General features: G+C 46.3%; 1 protein-coding gene across 1 annotated transcript; it reads right to left on the bottom strand.

Moving 5' to 3' along the window:
* Window positions 1-298: 298 nt before the first annotated feature.
* Window positions 299-15,943, bottom strand: kdm1b (lysine demethylase 1B). Its single transcript, XM_030347870.1, has 21 exons — window positions 15,725-15,943; window positions 15,319-15,461; window positions 14,962-15,083; window positions 14,759-14,848; window positions 14,443-14,554; window positions 14,130-14,243; window positions 13,995-14,033; window positions 13,455-13,641; window positions 12,981-13,165; window positions 12,177-12,347; window positions 11,806-11,880; window positions 11,332-11,466; window positions 10,853-11,024; window positions 10,375-10,502; window positions 9,548-9,679; window positions 6,389-6,463; window positions 6,158-6,274; window positions 5,712-5,837; window positions 5,265-5,387; window positions 4,709-4,861; window positions 299-1,102 (listed from the first exon to the last, which is right to left on the bottom strand). The coding sequence occupies exons 1-21, from the start codon at window positions 15,738-15,740 to the stop codon at window positions 1,019-1,021; spliced, it is 2,499 nt and encodes an 832-aa protein (XP_030203730.1). The 5' UTR covers window positions 15,741-15,943; the 3' UTR covers window positions 299-1,018.
* Between the last annotated feature and the right edge of the window lies 1 nt (window position 15,944).

The raw sequence follows: 15,944 nt of genomic DNA on the forward strand, positions 1-15,944 counted from the left end.
TAAAATAGAATAAATAAATTAAATAGCAATAGAACCATACCAGAGCCCGTCTACGAATATTAGACATTCTCTGACCAGGTATTCTGGTGCGTTCACATCGCTCGAAATTATGGGGAAACATTTTCGAACGATCGATTTTTCCGGTTTTATGAAATAGCTTACGAACGTTTCCTGAACTTTCTTATTTCGGAAGAAGGGAAGGTTTACGTCAAGACACGTAAGAGCTTCCGAACCTCCGAGCCGTTTTGAAGGCGGCATCAATTTGATTAATTTATTATAATAAAGCAAGAGGCAGGAATGCGTTGGCAGTTATACTTTTTTTTATTACACATACAGAACAAATAGTGTATGATAGGCCATGGTATAAATTATTTGAAAGGTGTAGCCTTTCCCTGATTTTCTTTAAGATGGTAGGCCTATATATATTGAGCACATCCAAAAAAGGAAGCATTGTTACTGATGTAGTGTAATGACTTAAATAGGAAAAACAAAATAACAGGCATCCAAAATGCGCCAACAGAAATGCTATCGCTTCTAAATGTGTGGTCTTTTCTGTTCACGAGAACATTACCAATTTAATGTTTAAGGGTGTTTGAAACAGCCTGACCCCCCCCCCCCCCCCCCCCCCTCCCTAGGTAAGAGGATACCTAGTACACTATTCACTTAACTGGAAATCCAAACTTTGATTCCATCAGATGGGCTTTCGAATGAGCATAAATATTTATTTATTATTCCCCATCAACCGAAAAATGACACTGTTAATAGTTTGAGACAAAAAGTGCTATAATCCTTGCGGAAATAAATAAAGAGCTAGCCCCTGACATACATGGTCTTCTTCATGTTGGAAACAGTATTCTGCCAGTCTGTACACATATCACAGTACGAGTAGCAAAAACACAGTTTTTAAAGAGGAGCAATCCAAAAGTAACTCAGTACAGGTTGAGCAACGGTAGCTTGTGTCGTACTGTGTGACCCGTGAGCGTGTGCTGGTGTTATGGGTGCCTTGTGGGGTCAGGTTTTAAACGGCGGACATTTTGCTGGCTTCCCTGACCCCGCTGAGGTAGGCTCCGGTAACCGTCTGAGGAAAATGTCGGTTGGTTGCCTGAATAAAAAATAAACATTAGAATATGGAGATTCAATGAAAAATGGTTAAACAATATTTGTTTGGCATATACAGGTGCTGGTCAAATTATTAGAATATCATGAAAAAGTTGATTTATTTCAGTAATTATATTCAGAACGTGAAACTTACATATTATATCAATTCATTACACACAGAGTGATATATTTGAAATGTTTATTTCTTTTAATTTGGATGATTAGTACTGACAATTACTGAAAATCCCAAATTCAGTATCTCAGAAAATTAGAATATTAGTTACGACTAGTACAAAAAATGATTTTTTAGAAATGTGGGCCAACTGAAAAGTATGAACATGGAAAGTTTCAGCATGTATGGCAATCAATACTTAGTTGCAGCTCCTTTTGCCTGAATTGCTGCAGCAATACGGCGTGGCATGGAGTCGACCAGTCTGTTGCACTCCTCAGGTGTTATGAGAGCCCAGGTTGCTTTAATAGTGGCCTTCAGCTCTTCAGCATTGTTGGGTCTGGCATCTCGCATCTTCCGCTTCACAATACCCCATAGGTTTTTTATGGGGTTAAGGTCAGGTGAGTTTGCAGGCCAATCAAGAAGAGGGATACCATGGTCCTTAAACCAGGTACTGGTAGATTTGGCACTGTGTGCAGGTGCCAAGTCATGTTGGAAAATGAAATCGTCACCTCCATAAAGTTGGTCCGCGGCAGGCAGCATAAAGTGTTCTAAAACTTCCTGGTAGACTGCTGCATTGACCCTGGACCTCAGGAAACACAGTGGACCAACAGCAGCAGATGACATGGCACCCCAGACCATTACTGACTGTGGAAATTTTACACTGGACTTCAGGCAACGTGGATTCTGTGCCTCTCCTGTCTTCCTCCAGACTCTGGGACCTTGATTTCCAAAGGAGATACAAAATTTACTTTCATCTGAAAACATAACTTTGGACCACTCAGCAGCAGTCCAGTCCTTTTTGTCTTGAGCCCAGGCGAGACGCTTTTGACGTTGTCTCTTATTCAAGAGTGGCTTTACACGAGGAATGCGACAGCTGAAGCCCATATCTTGCATACGTCGGTGTGTGGTGCTTCTTGAAGCACTGACTCCAGCTACAGTCCACTCTTTGTGGATCTCCCCCACATTTTTGAATCGGTTTTGTTTGACAATCCTCTCCAGGGCGCGTTTATCCCTCTTGCTTGTACTCTCTTTTCTACCACATCTTTTTCTTCCCTTCGCCTCTCTATTAATGTGCTTGGACACAGAGCTCTGGGAACATCCAACCTCTTTGGCAATGACCTTTTGTGTCTTGCCCTCCTTCTTTAAAGTATCAATGGTCATCTTTTGGACAGTTGTCAAGTCAGCAGTCTTCCCCATGATTGTGTGTCATACAGAATCAAAACGAGAGACCATTTAAAGGCTTTTCCAGGTGTTTTGAGTTAGTTAGCTAATTAGAGTGTGGCACCAGGTGTCTTCAAAATCTGACCTTTTCACCATATTCTAATTTTCTGAGATGTTGAATTTAGGGTTTTCATTGGTTGTCAGCTATAATCATCTTCTTTTTGGCAAAAAACACTTATAATGTATCAGTCTGTTTGGAATGAATGTATACATTCTACAGGTTTGACTTTCTAAATGGAATTAATGAAATAAATCAACTTTTTCATGATATTCTAATAATATGACCAGCACCTGTATATATATATATATACATATATATACACACACACACACACACACACACATATATATATATACATATATATACACATATACATACATACATACATACTGTATATATATACAGGTGCTGGTCATATTATTAGAATATCATGAAAAAGTTGATTTATTTCATTAATTCCATTTAGAAAGTCAAACCTGTAGAATGTATACATTCATTCCAAACAGACTGATACATTATAAGTGTTTTTTGCCAAAAAGAAGATGATTATAGCTGACAACCAATGAAAACCCTAAATTCAACATCTCAGAAAATTAGAATATGGTGAAAAGGTCAGATATTGAAGACACCTGGTGCCACACTCTAATTAGCTAACTAACTCAAAACACCTGGAAAAGCCTTTAAATGGTCTCTCGTTTTGATTCTGTATGACACACAATCATGGGGAAGACTGCTGACTTGACAACTGTCCAAAAGATGACCATTGATACTTTAAAGAAGGAGGGCAAGACACAAAAGGTCATTGCCAAAGAGGTTGGATGTTCCCAGAGCTCTGTGTCCAAGCACATTAATAGAGAGGCGAAGGGAAGAAAAAGATGTGGTAGAAAAGAGTGTACAAGCAAGAGGGATAAACGCGCCCTGGAGAGGATTGTCAAACAAAACCGATTCAAAAATGTGGGGGAGATCCACAAAGAGTGGACTGTAGCTGGAGTCAGTGCTTCAAGAAGCACCACACACCGACGTATGCAAGATATGGGCTTCAGCTGTCGCATTCCTCGTGTAAAGCCACTCTTGAATAAGAGACAACGTCAAAAGCGTCTCGCCTGGGCTCAAGACAAAAAGGACTGGACTGCTGCTGAGTGGTCCAAAGTTATGTTTTCAGATGAAAGTAAATTTTGTATCTCCTTTGGAAATCAAGGTCCCAGAGTCTGGAGGAAGACAGGAGTGGCACAGAATCCACGTTGCCTGAAGTCCAGTGTAAAATGTCCACAGTCAGTAATGGTCTGGGGTGCCATGTCATCTGCTGCTGTTGGTCCACTGTGTTTCCTGAGGTCCAGGGTCAATGCAGCAGTCTACCAGGAAGTTTTAGAACACTTTATGCTGCCTGCCGCGGCCCAACTTTATGGAGGTGACGATTTCATTTTCCAACATGACTTGGCACCTGCACACAGTGCCAAATCTACCAGTACCTGGTTTAAGGACCATGGTATCCCTCTTCTTGATTGGCCTGCAAACTCACCTGACCTTAACCCCATAGAAAACCTATGGGGTATTGTGAAGCGGAAGATGCGAGATGCCAGACCCAACAATGCTGAAGAGCTGAAGGCCACTATTAAAGCAACCTGGGCTCTCATAACACCTGAGGAGTGCAACAGACTGGTCGACTCCATGCCACGCCGTATTGCTGCAGCAATTCAGGCAAAAGGAGCTGCAACTAAGTATTGATTGCCATACATGCTGAAACTTTCCATGTTCATACTTTTCAGTTGGCCCACATTTCTAAAAAATCATTTTTTGTACTAGTCGTAACTAATATTCTAATTTTCTGAGATACTGAATTTGGGATTTTCAGTAATTGTCAGTACTAATCATCCAAATTAAAAGAAATAAACATTTCAAATATATCACTCTGTGTGTAATGAATTGATATAATATGTAAGTTTCACGTTCTGAATATAATTACTGAAATAAATCAACTTTTTCATGATATTCTAATAATTTGACCAGCACCTGTATATACTGTATATATAAAAAGAGGTTGGCATGAAGTCATTTATATTCAGTAATTTAACAGACATAGAATGAGGCTGACAACAATCAAACGCAAACAATGCCCTGCGCATTCTCTAGATTGACCGTTTACGCTTTTTACACATAAACGCATTATAAAGAGCAGCCGAATGCCTCACAAGTAAACGCTGTTCATTAGTACTTACTTCGCCAGCAAAAAAGAGCTTCCCCTGCACGTCCTCGGCGATGATGTCGTAGGCCTCTCCACTGCCCCCTGTCTTCACGAAGCTGTAGGACATCTGGGACCACACGTCTTTGCTCCACTGAGTGACAAAGTAGTTCAGCGGCTCTGGGACCTCCTGTCAAACAACATGAGACCGTTATGCAGTTTACCCTGATGTGGAAATGGACACCACCTATCAGCTCAGTCACAAATACACTCCAGCACCGTCAGTTCTGTCCCTTTAGTGGTTTCTGTTGTTGTGGTTCATCCATCTTTTATTTATTAATCGTCAAGGTTTCCCCTCAGGCTGAATAATGTATCTATCCATCCGTCTATCAAAATTGGAGGGAAGTATTTGCGTAGAATGTCTTTTAATAATGCTCCCCAGTCCTTCTGTCTACTGAGCAGCGTTTATGGGACTGTATAATGAAGAGGGCTTTCATGGCAGGAGCCAAGCACCATGGCAAAGCGCTACACCACAAAGCAACCTTGATCCGGGCGAAGGAGCCCGGACGAAAACGTGGAGCCAGTTTGCTCACCTGTTCCTTGAAGAGCTGCCGCAGGACCTTCATGCACTCGCAGACCACCTCCGACTCCCCCATGTCACGCACGAAGGGCACAGCGTCCCCCGTGATGACCGACATCAGCACCGACTGCTTCCCCTGTACGCCAACACCGGCAGAATTAACGACGCTAGCCTAGGCGTAGCCCAGCTTTGGGCAGACATTTGCTGAAGTTATTAACGCGATAAATGTACCGAACTGAGCAAACTAAGGATTCAGAGTGTGGGTTAAAGACTGAACACAGAAACGAGCAGGGGTGGGTAGGGCAGCTTGCTCAAGGATGCCTACAGGTAGGCCGTGAGCATTGGGGATCAAACCCAGTACCCTTGGGGCTGGGAGTCGAACACCCTAACTAACTCGCTTTCCTCTACACTTGAAGGGCCACTCTGTAAGGTCTCTACCGGAGCAGTCAGTCACACCAACCTGTGGATCCAGGTCATAGAACACCCCGAACATGCCCCGCTGGTCCGGACTGGGAGGGACGTGGCCGAAGTAGTCCGCGCCTTGGACCTTCTTGTCCCAGAACCTGTAGGGGAACTGCAGGGCGATCTGCAAGACGGTTTGAAAACAGTTAAACTTTTTTTTGTACTTATGTGCATCTATCCAACCCCTCGATACATTACACCTCCCTTCATTCAAACTATTAGTTTTGGACTTACTTTACCTTCAATATACTGTATAATATTAAGTGGGCTGTAATCAATTCATTCATTTGAATATAAGTAGTAAAGAACAAATTAAAATATCAACACTAAAATACCAAAGTTTAAATTCTAAAAAATGTCATCAAATACACTAAGATATAAAAAGATAGCCAAGGAGACAGAGAACCACAGGTTCCCTTCACAGAGCTCCCCTCCCACCCTCACCTTCTCTATGATGCCGGCCCCGAGGCTGTTAAGAGCTTTGAGCTTCCTCTCAGGGAGAGGAGGGTAGAACTGGATCAGGTTCTTCTGCAGCAGAGTCAACGGCACCGTCACAAGCACCTGGAACCAGTGTCAAGAGAAAATCATATTTCAAAGTAAAACAACGTGACGAATGTTCTCTCCAATATAAACACTAGCAGGTCAACATTAAGAGGACATAGTGTTTGTCTGTACCTTGTGAGCCGTCCACTGAGATCCCTTTGAGGATGTCACCTTGATGACATCACCTGAGTAGTCGATGGACTGAACCTAGCATCGGAAACAGATAGATGTTTGATATTTTTTTTGCTGAAATCCTCAGCGGTGACAAATGGAAAGCAGTTAAAAGGAGTTTAAAACCAAAAATATACATTTATTTACGATTACATTTAGGTTGAGGGCTTGAACTCACAGGGCAAGAGATTTTCCAGTGTGAGCTTTGAGATATGGCATAAGTAGTAGTATATGATGGTTATAATATGGTATGATAAAGTTTAGTATTGTAATAGTAATAATAATAATAATAATACATTTTATTTATAATGCACTTTATATTCAAGAATCTCAAAGTGCTTCAGAGAAAAAAATACCAAAAAACTATTAAAAAGGGGGAACCTCAAAGAAAGTTTAGCTAAATGCTCTTTTAAAGAGATGGGTTTTGAGGTTCCGTTTAAAAAGAGCTGTAGTCTGTGGAGCCCTCAGGTGGTCAGGGAGGGCGTTCCATAGTCTAGGGGCAGCAGCAGAAAAGGCCCGATCACCCATGGTGCACAGCTTCGTATGTCGGGTTTGGAGGGTGTGAGTGGATCCTGAACGGAGTGTACGTGAGTTTGTCGGCGGGGTGAGGAGTTCCTGAAGGTAGAGGGGGGCAAGTCCGTGAAGGCACTGGTGGGTGAGGAGGGAGACCTTGTACTCAATTCTGAGTGAGACAGGGAGCCAGTGCAGTGATTTCAGGATGGGGGTGATGTGGTCATGCTTGCGCACCCTCATCAGGACCCTGGCAGCACTGTTTTGAATGTATTGGAGCCTCTGGATGCTCTTGCCAGGGATCCCAATGAGGAGTGCATTGCAGTAGTCCAACCTGGAGGAGACAAAGGCATGGACGAGCTTCTCTGCATCAGCCAGGGTGAGTGATTGGCGGAGTTTGGCGATGTTCCTGAGGTGGTATAAAGCTGTCTTACAGAGGCGTTTGATGTGGGTGTCAAAATTAAGTTGTGGGTCCATTTTAACACCGAGGTTGGTGACGGATGTGGAAAGGGGGATGTTTTTGCCAGAGAAGGTGATATTGGTGATGGTGGGGGAGCGGAGCTGATGTGGCGTGCCAACAAGGATGGCTTCCGTTTTATGGCTGTTAAGTTGTAGGAAGTTGAGCTTCATCCACGCCTCTATCTCCTCCAGGCAGGTGGTCAGTGTGGATGTTGGCAGAGGGGCAGAAGAAGTGGGGGTTGTCCTGATGTAGAGCTGTGTATCATCAGCATAGCAGTGGTAAGACAAGCCATGCCTGCTAATGACACTACCCAGGGGGAGCATGTACAGTGAGAACAGTGTGGGGCCCAACACCGAGCCCTGGGGGACACCGCAGGTGACGTTGTTGGTGTGTGATTTTGCTTAGCCCAGGGCAACGTGCTCAGTTCTGTCAGTGAGGTACGAGGTGAACCAGTTCTTTACATTTCCTGATAGTCCAATGGTGTATTGCAGGCGGTGAAGGAGAATATTGTGGTCAACCGTATCAAAAGCAGCTGTTAAGTCCAGGAGGATGAGGAGAGATGGGGAGCCGGTGTCTGCTGCCATCAGGAGGTCATTTGTGACCCTGACCAAGGCTGTTTCTGTACTGTGGCCATAGCGGAAACCAGACTGGAATTTTTCAAACAAGTGATGTTGTATGAGGTGATCCTGGAGTTGTGCTGCAACTGTTTTTTCCAGAACTTTTGACAGAAATGGGAGATTTGAGATGGGCCTGTAGTTGGAGAGGACTTCTGGATCAAGGGTAGGTTTTTTTAATGTTGGTCTGATGACAGCAGTTTTTAATGCAGATGGGATATGGCCGGCCAGGAGGGAGTGGTTAATGATATTGGTGATGAGTGGAGAGACAGCAGAGATGTTGGCCTTCAGCAGAGCTGTAGGGAAGGGGTCTAGTGCACAGGTGGATGGCTTCATTTTCCTGATGACGTCCTCCACCTCTTCCTTTGTGATGCTGGAGAAGGAGCAGAGGGTCTGGACAGAGTCAATCGGTGGGTCAGCAGTTTGAAGGGGCAGGGCAGTAGTGATGGAGAGGTGTGAGCGGATGTTATTCACTTTTTGTTTAAAAAAGTTGATGTGCATGTTGCACCTCTCCGGGGTGACATCAGATTGGGATGGTAAAGGGGGTTTGAGAAGGTGATGGACAGTTGAAAAGAGCTGTTTGGAGTTACCAGGGCTATTGTTGATTATTGCGGAATAGAACCTGGACCGTGCATTATTCAGGGCTTCAGCATATGCCCTCCTGTGTTCCCTGTATGCCTGTTTGTGAACGGTCAGACCAGAGGCCTTGAGTCGCCGCTCAAGGACACGCCCAGCAGCCTTCATTGTACGTAGTTCACTGGTGTACCAGGGTGCAGAGCGCGAGAAGGAGACTGACCTCGATGTTAAGGGGGCGTGGAGATCCAGGAGACTGCTCAGGGACTGGTTGTATAAGTCCACTGAGTCAGCAACAGAGAGGGAGTCAGTTGAGCCAGAGGAGAGATGTTGAAGGTCTAGGGCCAGGGCATCCATGTTGATATTTTTCACATTCCTGAAGTGGATCTGCCGCTTTGGTTTGGTGTGGGAGGAAGGAAAAGGGAGCTCCATTGACACAACTCTGTGATCCGAGACGCCAAGATCATAGACCTGTAGGTTGCTGATGGGGGCGGAGTTTGAGATGACCAGGTCAATTGTGTGTCCTCTGGAGTGTGTGGGGGCATCAACATGTTGTTGTAGGTTGAGGGAGTCTAGCAGCTGAAGAAAATCAGCAGCGGGCTGGCATGAGGGGGTGTCAACATGAATATTTAAATCACCCAGAATGATGGTATTGGCAGAGGTAGTACAGAGTGTTGTGAGGAGATCAGACATTTCCGGGATGAAAGCAGAGTTGGGTTTAGGGGGCCTGTATATGAGTAACAGTAATGAGTTCTACAGTATAGTAGATAGTAAGGTATAGTATGGTCTGGTTTTGGTATGGTAAAAGTGTAAAATGGTATGCTTTAATATAGTAATAATTTAGTATGGTATGGTTATAGTATAGTATAGTATGGTATAGTATGGTGTGGTTATAGTAGCGGTCGTAGTATAGAATAGTATAGCGTAGTGTAGTGTAGTAAAGAGAGCTTTGGATGTACGCACGGCACACTTGGTGCGTATGTCGAGGCCCTGGGCCAGCCTGAGCAGCAGGGCGGAGTAGCCCCTGGTGAGCAGCGTGTGGTCCCCTGAGAACTGGGCAAAGAACTCGTTGTGGTCCCAGGACCGCGCCGACACCTGGGAACACAGACCAGCAGCCAGGGGTCAGCGTGTGGGAGCACTGGGAATTATTATGAAGCATAGGCGCGTAGGATGAGTACACTTGGAATTATTATACTGAATGTTGGTCACGAGAGACGGTTGGTCACATACTTTCTTTAGCTATTGTTTGTGGGAGTAATTACACGCAGCCAATAATTAATGTTGCCAATAAGCAGTTGAAAAAGTTCGACAATTAGCAATCTAACAAGGGATGTGTCTATTGCCAGGGGGCGTGTCTATTGCCAGGGGGCGTGTCTGCTACCAGGGGGCGTGTCTGCTACCAGGGGGCGTGTCTGCTACCAGGGGGCGTGTCTGCTACCAGGGGGCATGTCTGCTACCAGGGGGGTAAGTCTTCTACCAGGGGGCGTGTCTGCTACCAGGGAGTGCGTCTGATACATGCTACAGAGGGGTGTCTGCCATCAGGGTGTGTGTCTGCTACCAGGAGGGCGTGTCTGCTACCAGGGGGCGTGTCTGCTACCAGGGGGCGTGTCTGCTACCAGGGGGCGTGTCTGCTACCAGGGGGGCATGTCTGCTACCAGGGAGGCGTGGGGGGGGGTCTTCTATAGGGGGGGGGTGTCTGATACATGCTACAGGGGGATGTGTCTGCTACCAGGGGGGCGTGTCTGCTGGGGGGGGGGGGGGGGGGGGGGGGGGGGAGGGCGCAGCAGAACCTGGTCCAGTGTGCTCCCGCAGGCGTACTCCAGGTTGCTGAGGTGGAACTGCATCACCTTCTCCTCCAGCTCACTGAACTGGATCCCCGACTCCTGCAGGAAGTTCTTGTACACCTCCTTGACCTTCTCTGTGAGGTTCAGACAAACGTAAACATGTAAAACAGGAATGCTTTCGGAATTACAAGTAAGGGTAACATCAGGTTGTGGCCGTAAGAAGAAAGGACAGTTAATAAGTAGATCTAGAGGGTTGCATAACCGTACTGAGGTAGGGACTTTTATTTTGTCGTGAGTTTTTTGATTCGTAAAAATTAAAGGGCTTTTACTTTCGAAAAGTGTTTCCCCCCTTGCTTTTATCTGACATGGTTTTGCAAATAATGCATCAAATGGTTTACTCAATGTTTACTCATTGGAACACCTTTGCTAAAGGCAGATTACATGAGGTTCTCTTTATTGATAATTGGTAATGTAAGAACAGCACCTCCTAGAGGCGCATCTTGGTTCTGCGTCTTGTCCTTCCGCCACTCCGCCACCACGTCCAGGATGGCATTGAAGTGGAACTCCATGCGCTTGTCTATGGCAGTGTCGGTCATGTGACCTCCCTCCTGGAACAGGTCGCACCTCTCGCCCAGTTTGTGCATCTTGATGCCCATCTTCATGAGAAAAAGAAAAGGCAAATTCAAAGGAAACTTTAAATATTAATTAACATATAATACATACATATGTTGAATAAAATAAACGTAAAAAATGTCCTTAACAAATACCCAACTAATATATTTTCAGTTATTGCAGTTCTAGAGCATAAGGATCTGGGAGGGGCCCAGGTGTTTTAACGAGCCAATCAGGGACGCCAAGACCGTTTGATACAGTTGGGCTTTTTTTCGGTTGAAAAGGTTTCAGAGAGGGGTGCAAGGTCTGACTGGACCCCCTCAAACCCACCGCACACCTGGAGGGGCTCACCTGTTCACACATCAGGGCGATGGGGTTGTTGACGCAGCCGTTGACGATCTGGGCCCCCTGACCCACGGTCACCCCCAGAGAGGCGTCGTCCCAGACGCGGCCCCCGATCCGCTCCCTGGCCTCCAGAACCACCACCTGAGGAACCAAACCTCAGCTCACCATCTCAGCGTACAACCATGAAGTACCTCGTTCAGCCTCGACGACAGCACCGCGGTTATACGATGCAACTTTATTAATCCCCCGTAGGAGAAATTAGTTTGTTGCAATAGCCCAGCAGCCTCGGAAAAACATAGGATAAAAATAAATAAAATACAATACAATCAGAAATTAAAATAATACAAACAAAAGCGGACGCTAAAGGTTAATGCTGAACGAAATGCTAGTAAGGAGAAGACAATACAAACAGAACAAACAACAACAAATGGGGGGGAAAATAGTGGTGTGTATTTGGTACTAATGTGTGTTTCTTCCCACCTGAGTGCCAAAGTTCTGCAGTTGGCGAGCAGCGGCGAGCCCAGACGCCCCGGCTCCGATCACGATCACGTTCTTCTGCAGAAACGTCATCGTACCGTTAACAAAAGCATAACACACACAACATAAACGGTCCACTTTCGTCAAATACTAGCCGTGTCAATTCTTTTCGAACAGTTTGTTTTCATTTGTGGTTTTCACTGCTTGTTAATATAACTTAATTCTAACCGTCCACTTGTTTCATCATTATATTTTATTTATTGCTTACTTTTTTCTTTTTCTTTACTTGTTCGAAATGAATATATTTTCAATTAAAATAAATTCAATTAGTAGCCTGCTCTACCAGTGGAGCTGGCCAGGAGGACGGTACTCACCGAGCGGTACCTCTCCGGCAGCAGGGGCCGGCTGACCGCCAGGACCCCCGTGTTGATCAGACCCTTCCTGGTCATGAAGTGCAGCACGCGGTCCATCTCCTGCACGCAGCGCACCCGCACCAGCCCGCGCACCACGATGTGGGGCGCGCATTTCTGCGGAGTCAGCACCTCCTGGGGAACAGATATAGTCATGAACAAATGCAATCATACATTTATATGAACATTTAGGGCGTTTGGCAGAAGCTTTTATCCAGAGACTTACAATAATAATAATAATACATTTTATTTATAACGCATTTACATCAACTTAATGACCTCAAAGTGCTACAATGCACGTTAAAAGAAATACAACATAAAATACTAAGTGGATTAAAAAGAAAAATATCAGAGGGAAAAAAGAATCATTTAAATCCTAATCATGATTAAATAGATTTTAATCATTTACTCATTATCATTCGACAATGAGTCGATTTGAATATCACTGTTTGTACAGTAAGGATGTTCATAGAACCACTAACAATTGTTAGGTTAACCCATTCCCTGTATACTATAAAGATAGCTAGGATAAGATGCTAAACAATGCCAAGTACTATTTTTAAATGAAAGGACAAACAACCAACACCAAGTGCGTACATTAAGTGTCAGGACGCACAACAGAACACAACATACAACAGGTCACTGTTGACGGGTTTCATTGTATTGATTCTCCAGCAGTGTAATGCTGAAAGCCTTGACAAGCCCCCCATTACCACCACCAACACCACCACCAGAAACCAGCCGTCAAGCCCCCAGGGCGAGCGTTACCTTGCAGTCCCGGTGCCAGGCGGCCAAGATGAGGTTCCTGAGGGCCAGGTACATGGTGGGGTCCCGGGAGAACTCGGGGAACTCGTACAGCTCGTCCAGCTCCATCATGTCGGGCCGCACGCAGAGCGCCTTGCCGCACTCGTTGGGCTGGTAGAAGGGCTGGAAGTAGGGGCTCAGGCCGGGGACTGCAGGGGGGAGAGTGGGGAGAGGGGGGAGAGGGGGGACAGAGGGGAGCGCTGTGATGGATGGAAGGAAGATCTCGACTTCTATGGCCGCGCTCAAGGCAACCCAAACTCCCATCTTCTTCATTAAAGCCATCTCAAATTGATATTACAATAAAATAAAATGGACTAAAGGGTTTTTTTGAGTTCTGAGTTTAAAGTCAGAATTCCGACTTAATTCCCACAATTCTAACTTTAATCTCAGATTTCTGAGATTAAAGACAGTTATCACCCCCCCAGCTGCGGTGCTCACTCTGGGGCTGGGCGGTCCGGCAGTGCTGGCCCCGGAGCTCGGCCCCGCTGCCGGGGCAGCTGGAGGGGCTCATGCCCACGCAGTCGGGGTAGTAGGCGGCCAGGAAGGGGCTGGCGGGGCTGTCCTTCAGCAGCGGGGGCAGGATCAGCATGGAGTGCCACCAGCTGTCAATCACCTCGGCCACACGCTGCGCAGAGGGGGAGAGGGATGAAGAGCGCGTGCGTGTGTGTGCCGGGCTTTTGGAAGCTTTGTTGCCGTGGCCGGACGGGGAGCCAACGGACTGGTTCCTCCTCTCACTCTCCATGAGCAGACTTCTGTTGTTTTTTTCTATCTCCACTAAACTTTGTTGCTGGGAGTTTTCTCCAGTGATTGACCATCTGACTTAAAAACTACAATTGTGTACTTATGATCAGGTTTGTGTCATTTAACTTCTCTTGGTCTCATTTAGATTAATCTATACATCCTTTGGTCCCTCTCACACATGAACACACTCTATCTTACCCCCTGAAAACGCACACACAGACACCAGGTCACACTCACCAAATCTTCTGGTTGAGAGCACTGGTCGGACCCTTCGATCTAAGGGACACACGCGCAACAGAACAAAATCAGTACAAACTAACCACACCACATTACCGTACGCCATCAACTCCTCTCGCCCGTTGCCCGGGTTACCTTAGTGTTGTTGAACTTGACGCCGCAGCGGTACGACATCGCCATGGTGGGGGTCAGCGCGATCTCCTTGGTCAGCTGACGCCACTTCCTGCAGGCCGGCTTGGTGCACTGGACCTGAAAGGAGAGGCAGAGGGGCTCAGAACCCAACCCGGACATGGACCCCCGGGGCTGGGGGGGGTGGGGGTCGAGGTTAGGGGTGGTGGTCGAGGTGGGGGTGGGGGTCGAGGTGGGAGTGGTGGTCGAGGTGGGGGTGGAGGTCGAGGTGGAGGTGGTGATCGAGGTGGGGGTGGTGGTCCCTAGTTGTTGGCCTTACCCAGAAGGGCAGCTGCTGGTCGGCCATGAAAGCTTTGAGGCTGGGCTCGCTTTTCCCATTGCTGGTCCACACTTTCTTCCATGAAGCGTAGGTCTCATAGCCGTCTTTATGGCTGACGTCACAGAGAAATACAAGAAATCATGACCTTAAAATAATAATCTTGTCAAGCACCTAAACAGTATGCCACTCGTAACTACTGGTTGTGGTTTCCGGTCATATAGTGAGAGTCCTCGTCTCACTAAATATGAATGATGTATTATGAAGTATGCAGATGTGTGCGTGTGATTGTTTATGTGTGCATGCATGTGTGTGTTACCTTCTGTAGTAGTGGTCGAAGCACTCGTTGCAGAAGTGCTCCCCACAGGAGAGATGGTACCAGCGAGAGGTGTAGCCGTTCTTAGCGCACCTGGGGACACACAGACCGGCGTTAGCACGTTATGCCTACAGGCTACAAAGACTGGGACAGGGACCGAGAGAGAGAGCGAGTGAAGACCAGTGTCCGAGGCTGAAACCCGATACCTTTCATTAGAGCTGGCGAAGCAGACGGGGTACGTGGCAGAGCATCCCGCTTTCTCACATTTCCTGTACTTCTTCTCAGACTGCTCGTCTTCCTCCTCAGTGTCTGTGGCTTTTCTCTTGCACTGGAGACCCCGGGGGGAAGGTTAATGAGACACGCTGGAGTAAAGACAAACATCAGTCTCTCCTTTGAAAATGTCGTTTTTTTTGTAAAACCTTTTGCAAACCTTGCTTTAAAGCTTTATAAATAAAGGTTATATTACAATGATTTTTATTATTGTTTTGACACTCGCCCACATCATTAGGATTATTAATAAGGAGATTTGTCTGAATGTGATTGACAGGGTGCAGGCCTCGTACCTGCCCAGGTGGAGGGTTGTTGGTTCGCTTCACCCTGACGTTGACCTGCCTTCCGGAGGAGCGGACAGACTGGCCGTCGCCCGGTGAGTCACCCGAGCTCCTCTTCTTGGACCGACGAGCCCCAGACGCATTTCCAGAATAGTCTATCATGGAAAAATAAGACAAGGGAAAAGACCGTTGTCGCAAATACCGTTAAAAAGACGCAAGCACTTTCTTCAACCTTTGTTGTGTTTATTTAGCTGCTATTACTAACAGTAAAAACAGGGGATAAAATATGCAAGCCTATCCATGCAAAGCGAAAAGACAGCTAAGTGCCAGCAGGATCCCACGGCAAGCTCAACAATAACACACACTGACACCCAATGAGGCATGTGGAAGAAAAGATGCACCCCGCTGCGCAACCAACCTGCGTCCGTCAGCATTGCTGCCTGATCTGGGTCCTTTCTGCGTCGTTCTAACTGGAATACAAGGCTGTTGTTTGCAGAAGTGAAAATGAATAAAACAGTTCTTTCACGTTGTGTAGGGAAATCAATGCGGTTTGGTAACCCGCACCACTTCCGGTTCGGAGAAGGAACTGGGCGTTTTGCTCATGTGGTGTTTTCGGTCCATGCCGCTTTCCGTACTGG

This window comes from Gadus morhua, chromosome 22 (genome assembly GCF_902167405.1).
Source record: "Gadus morhua chromosome 22, gadMor3.0, whole genome shotgun sequence".
NCBI lineage: Eukaryota > Metazoa > Chordata > Actinopteri > Gadiformes > Gadidae > Gadus > Gadus morhua.

Bases quoted from the DNA above. Each gene is read 5' to 3' on its own strand.
- kdm1b (XM_030347870.1), bottom strand. The intron at 14,555-14,758 runs GTAACACACACA...CTGTGACGTCAG, and splicing joins TTCGACCACTACTACAGAAG to CCATAAAGACGGCTATGAGA. The intron at 12,348-12,980 runs GTAACGCTCGCC...TCTGTTCCCCAG, and splicing joins CCTGGCACCGGGACTGCAAG to GAGGTGCTGACTCCGCAGAA.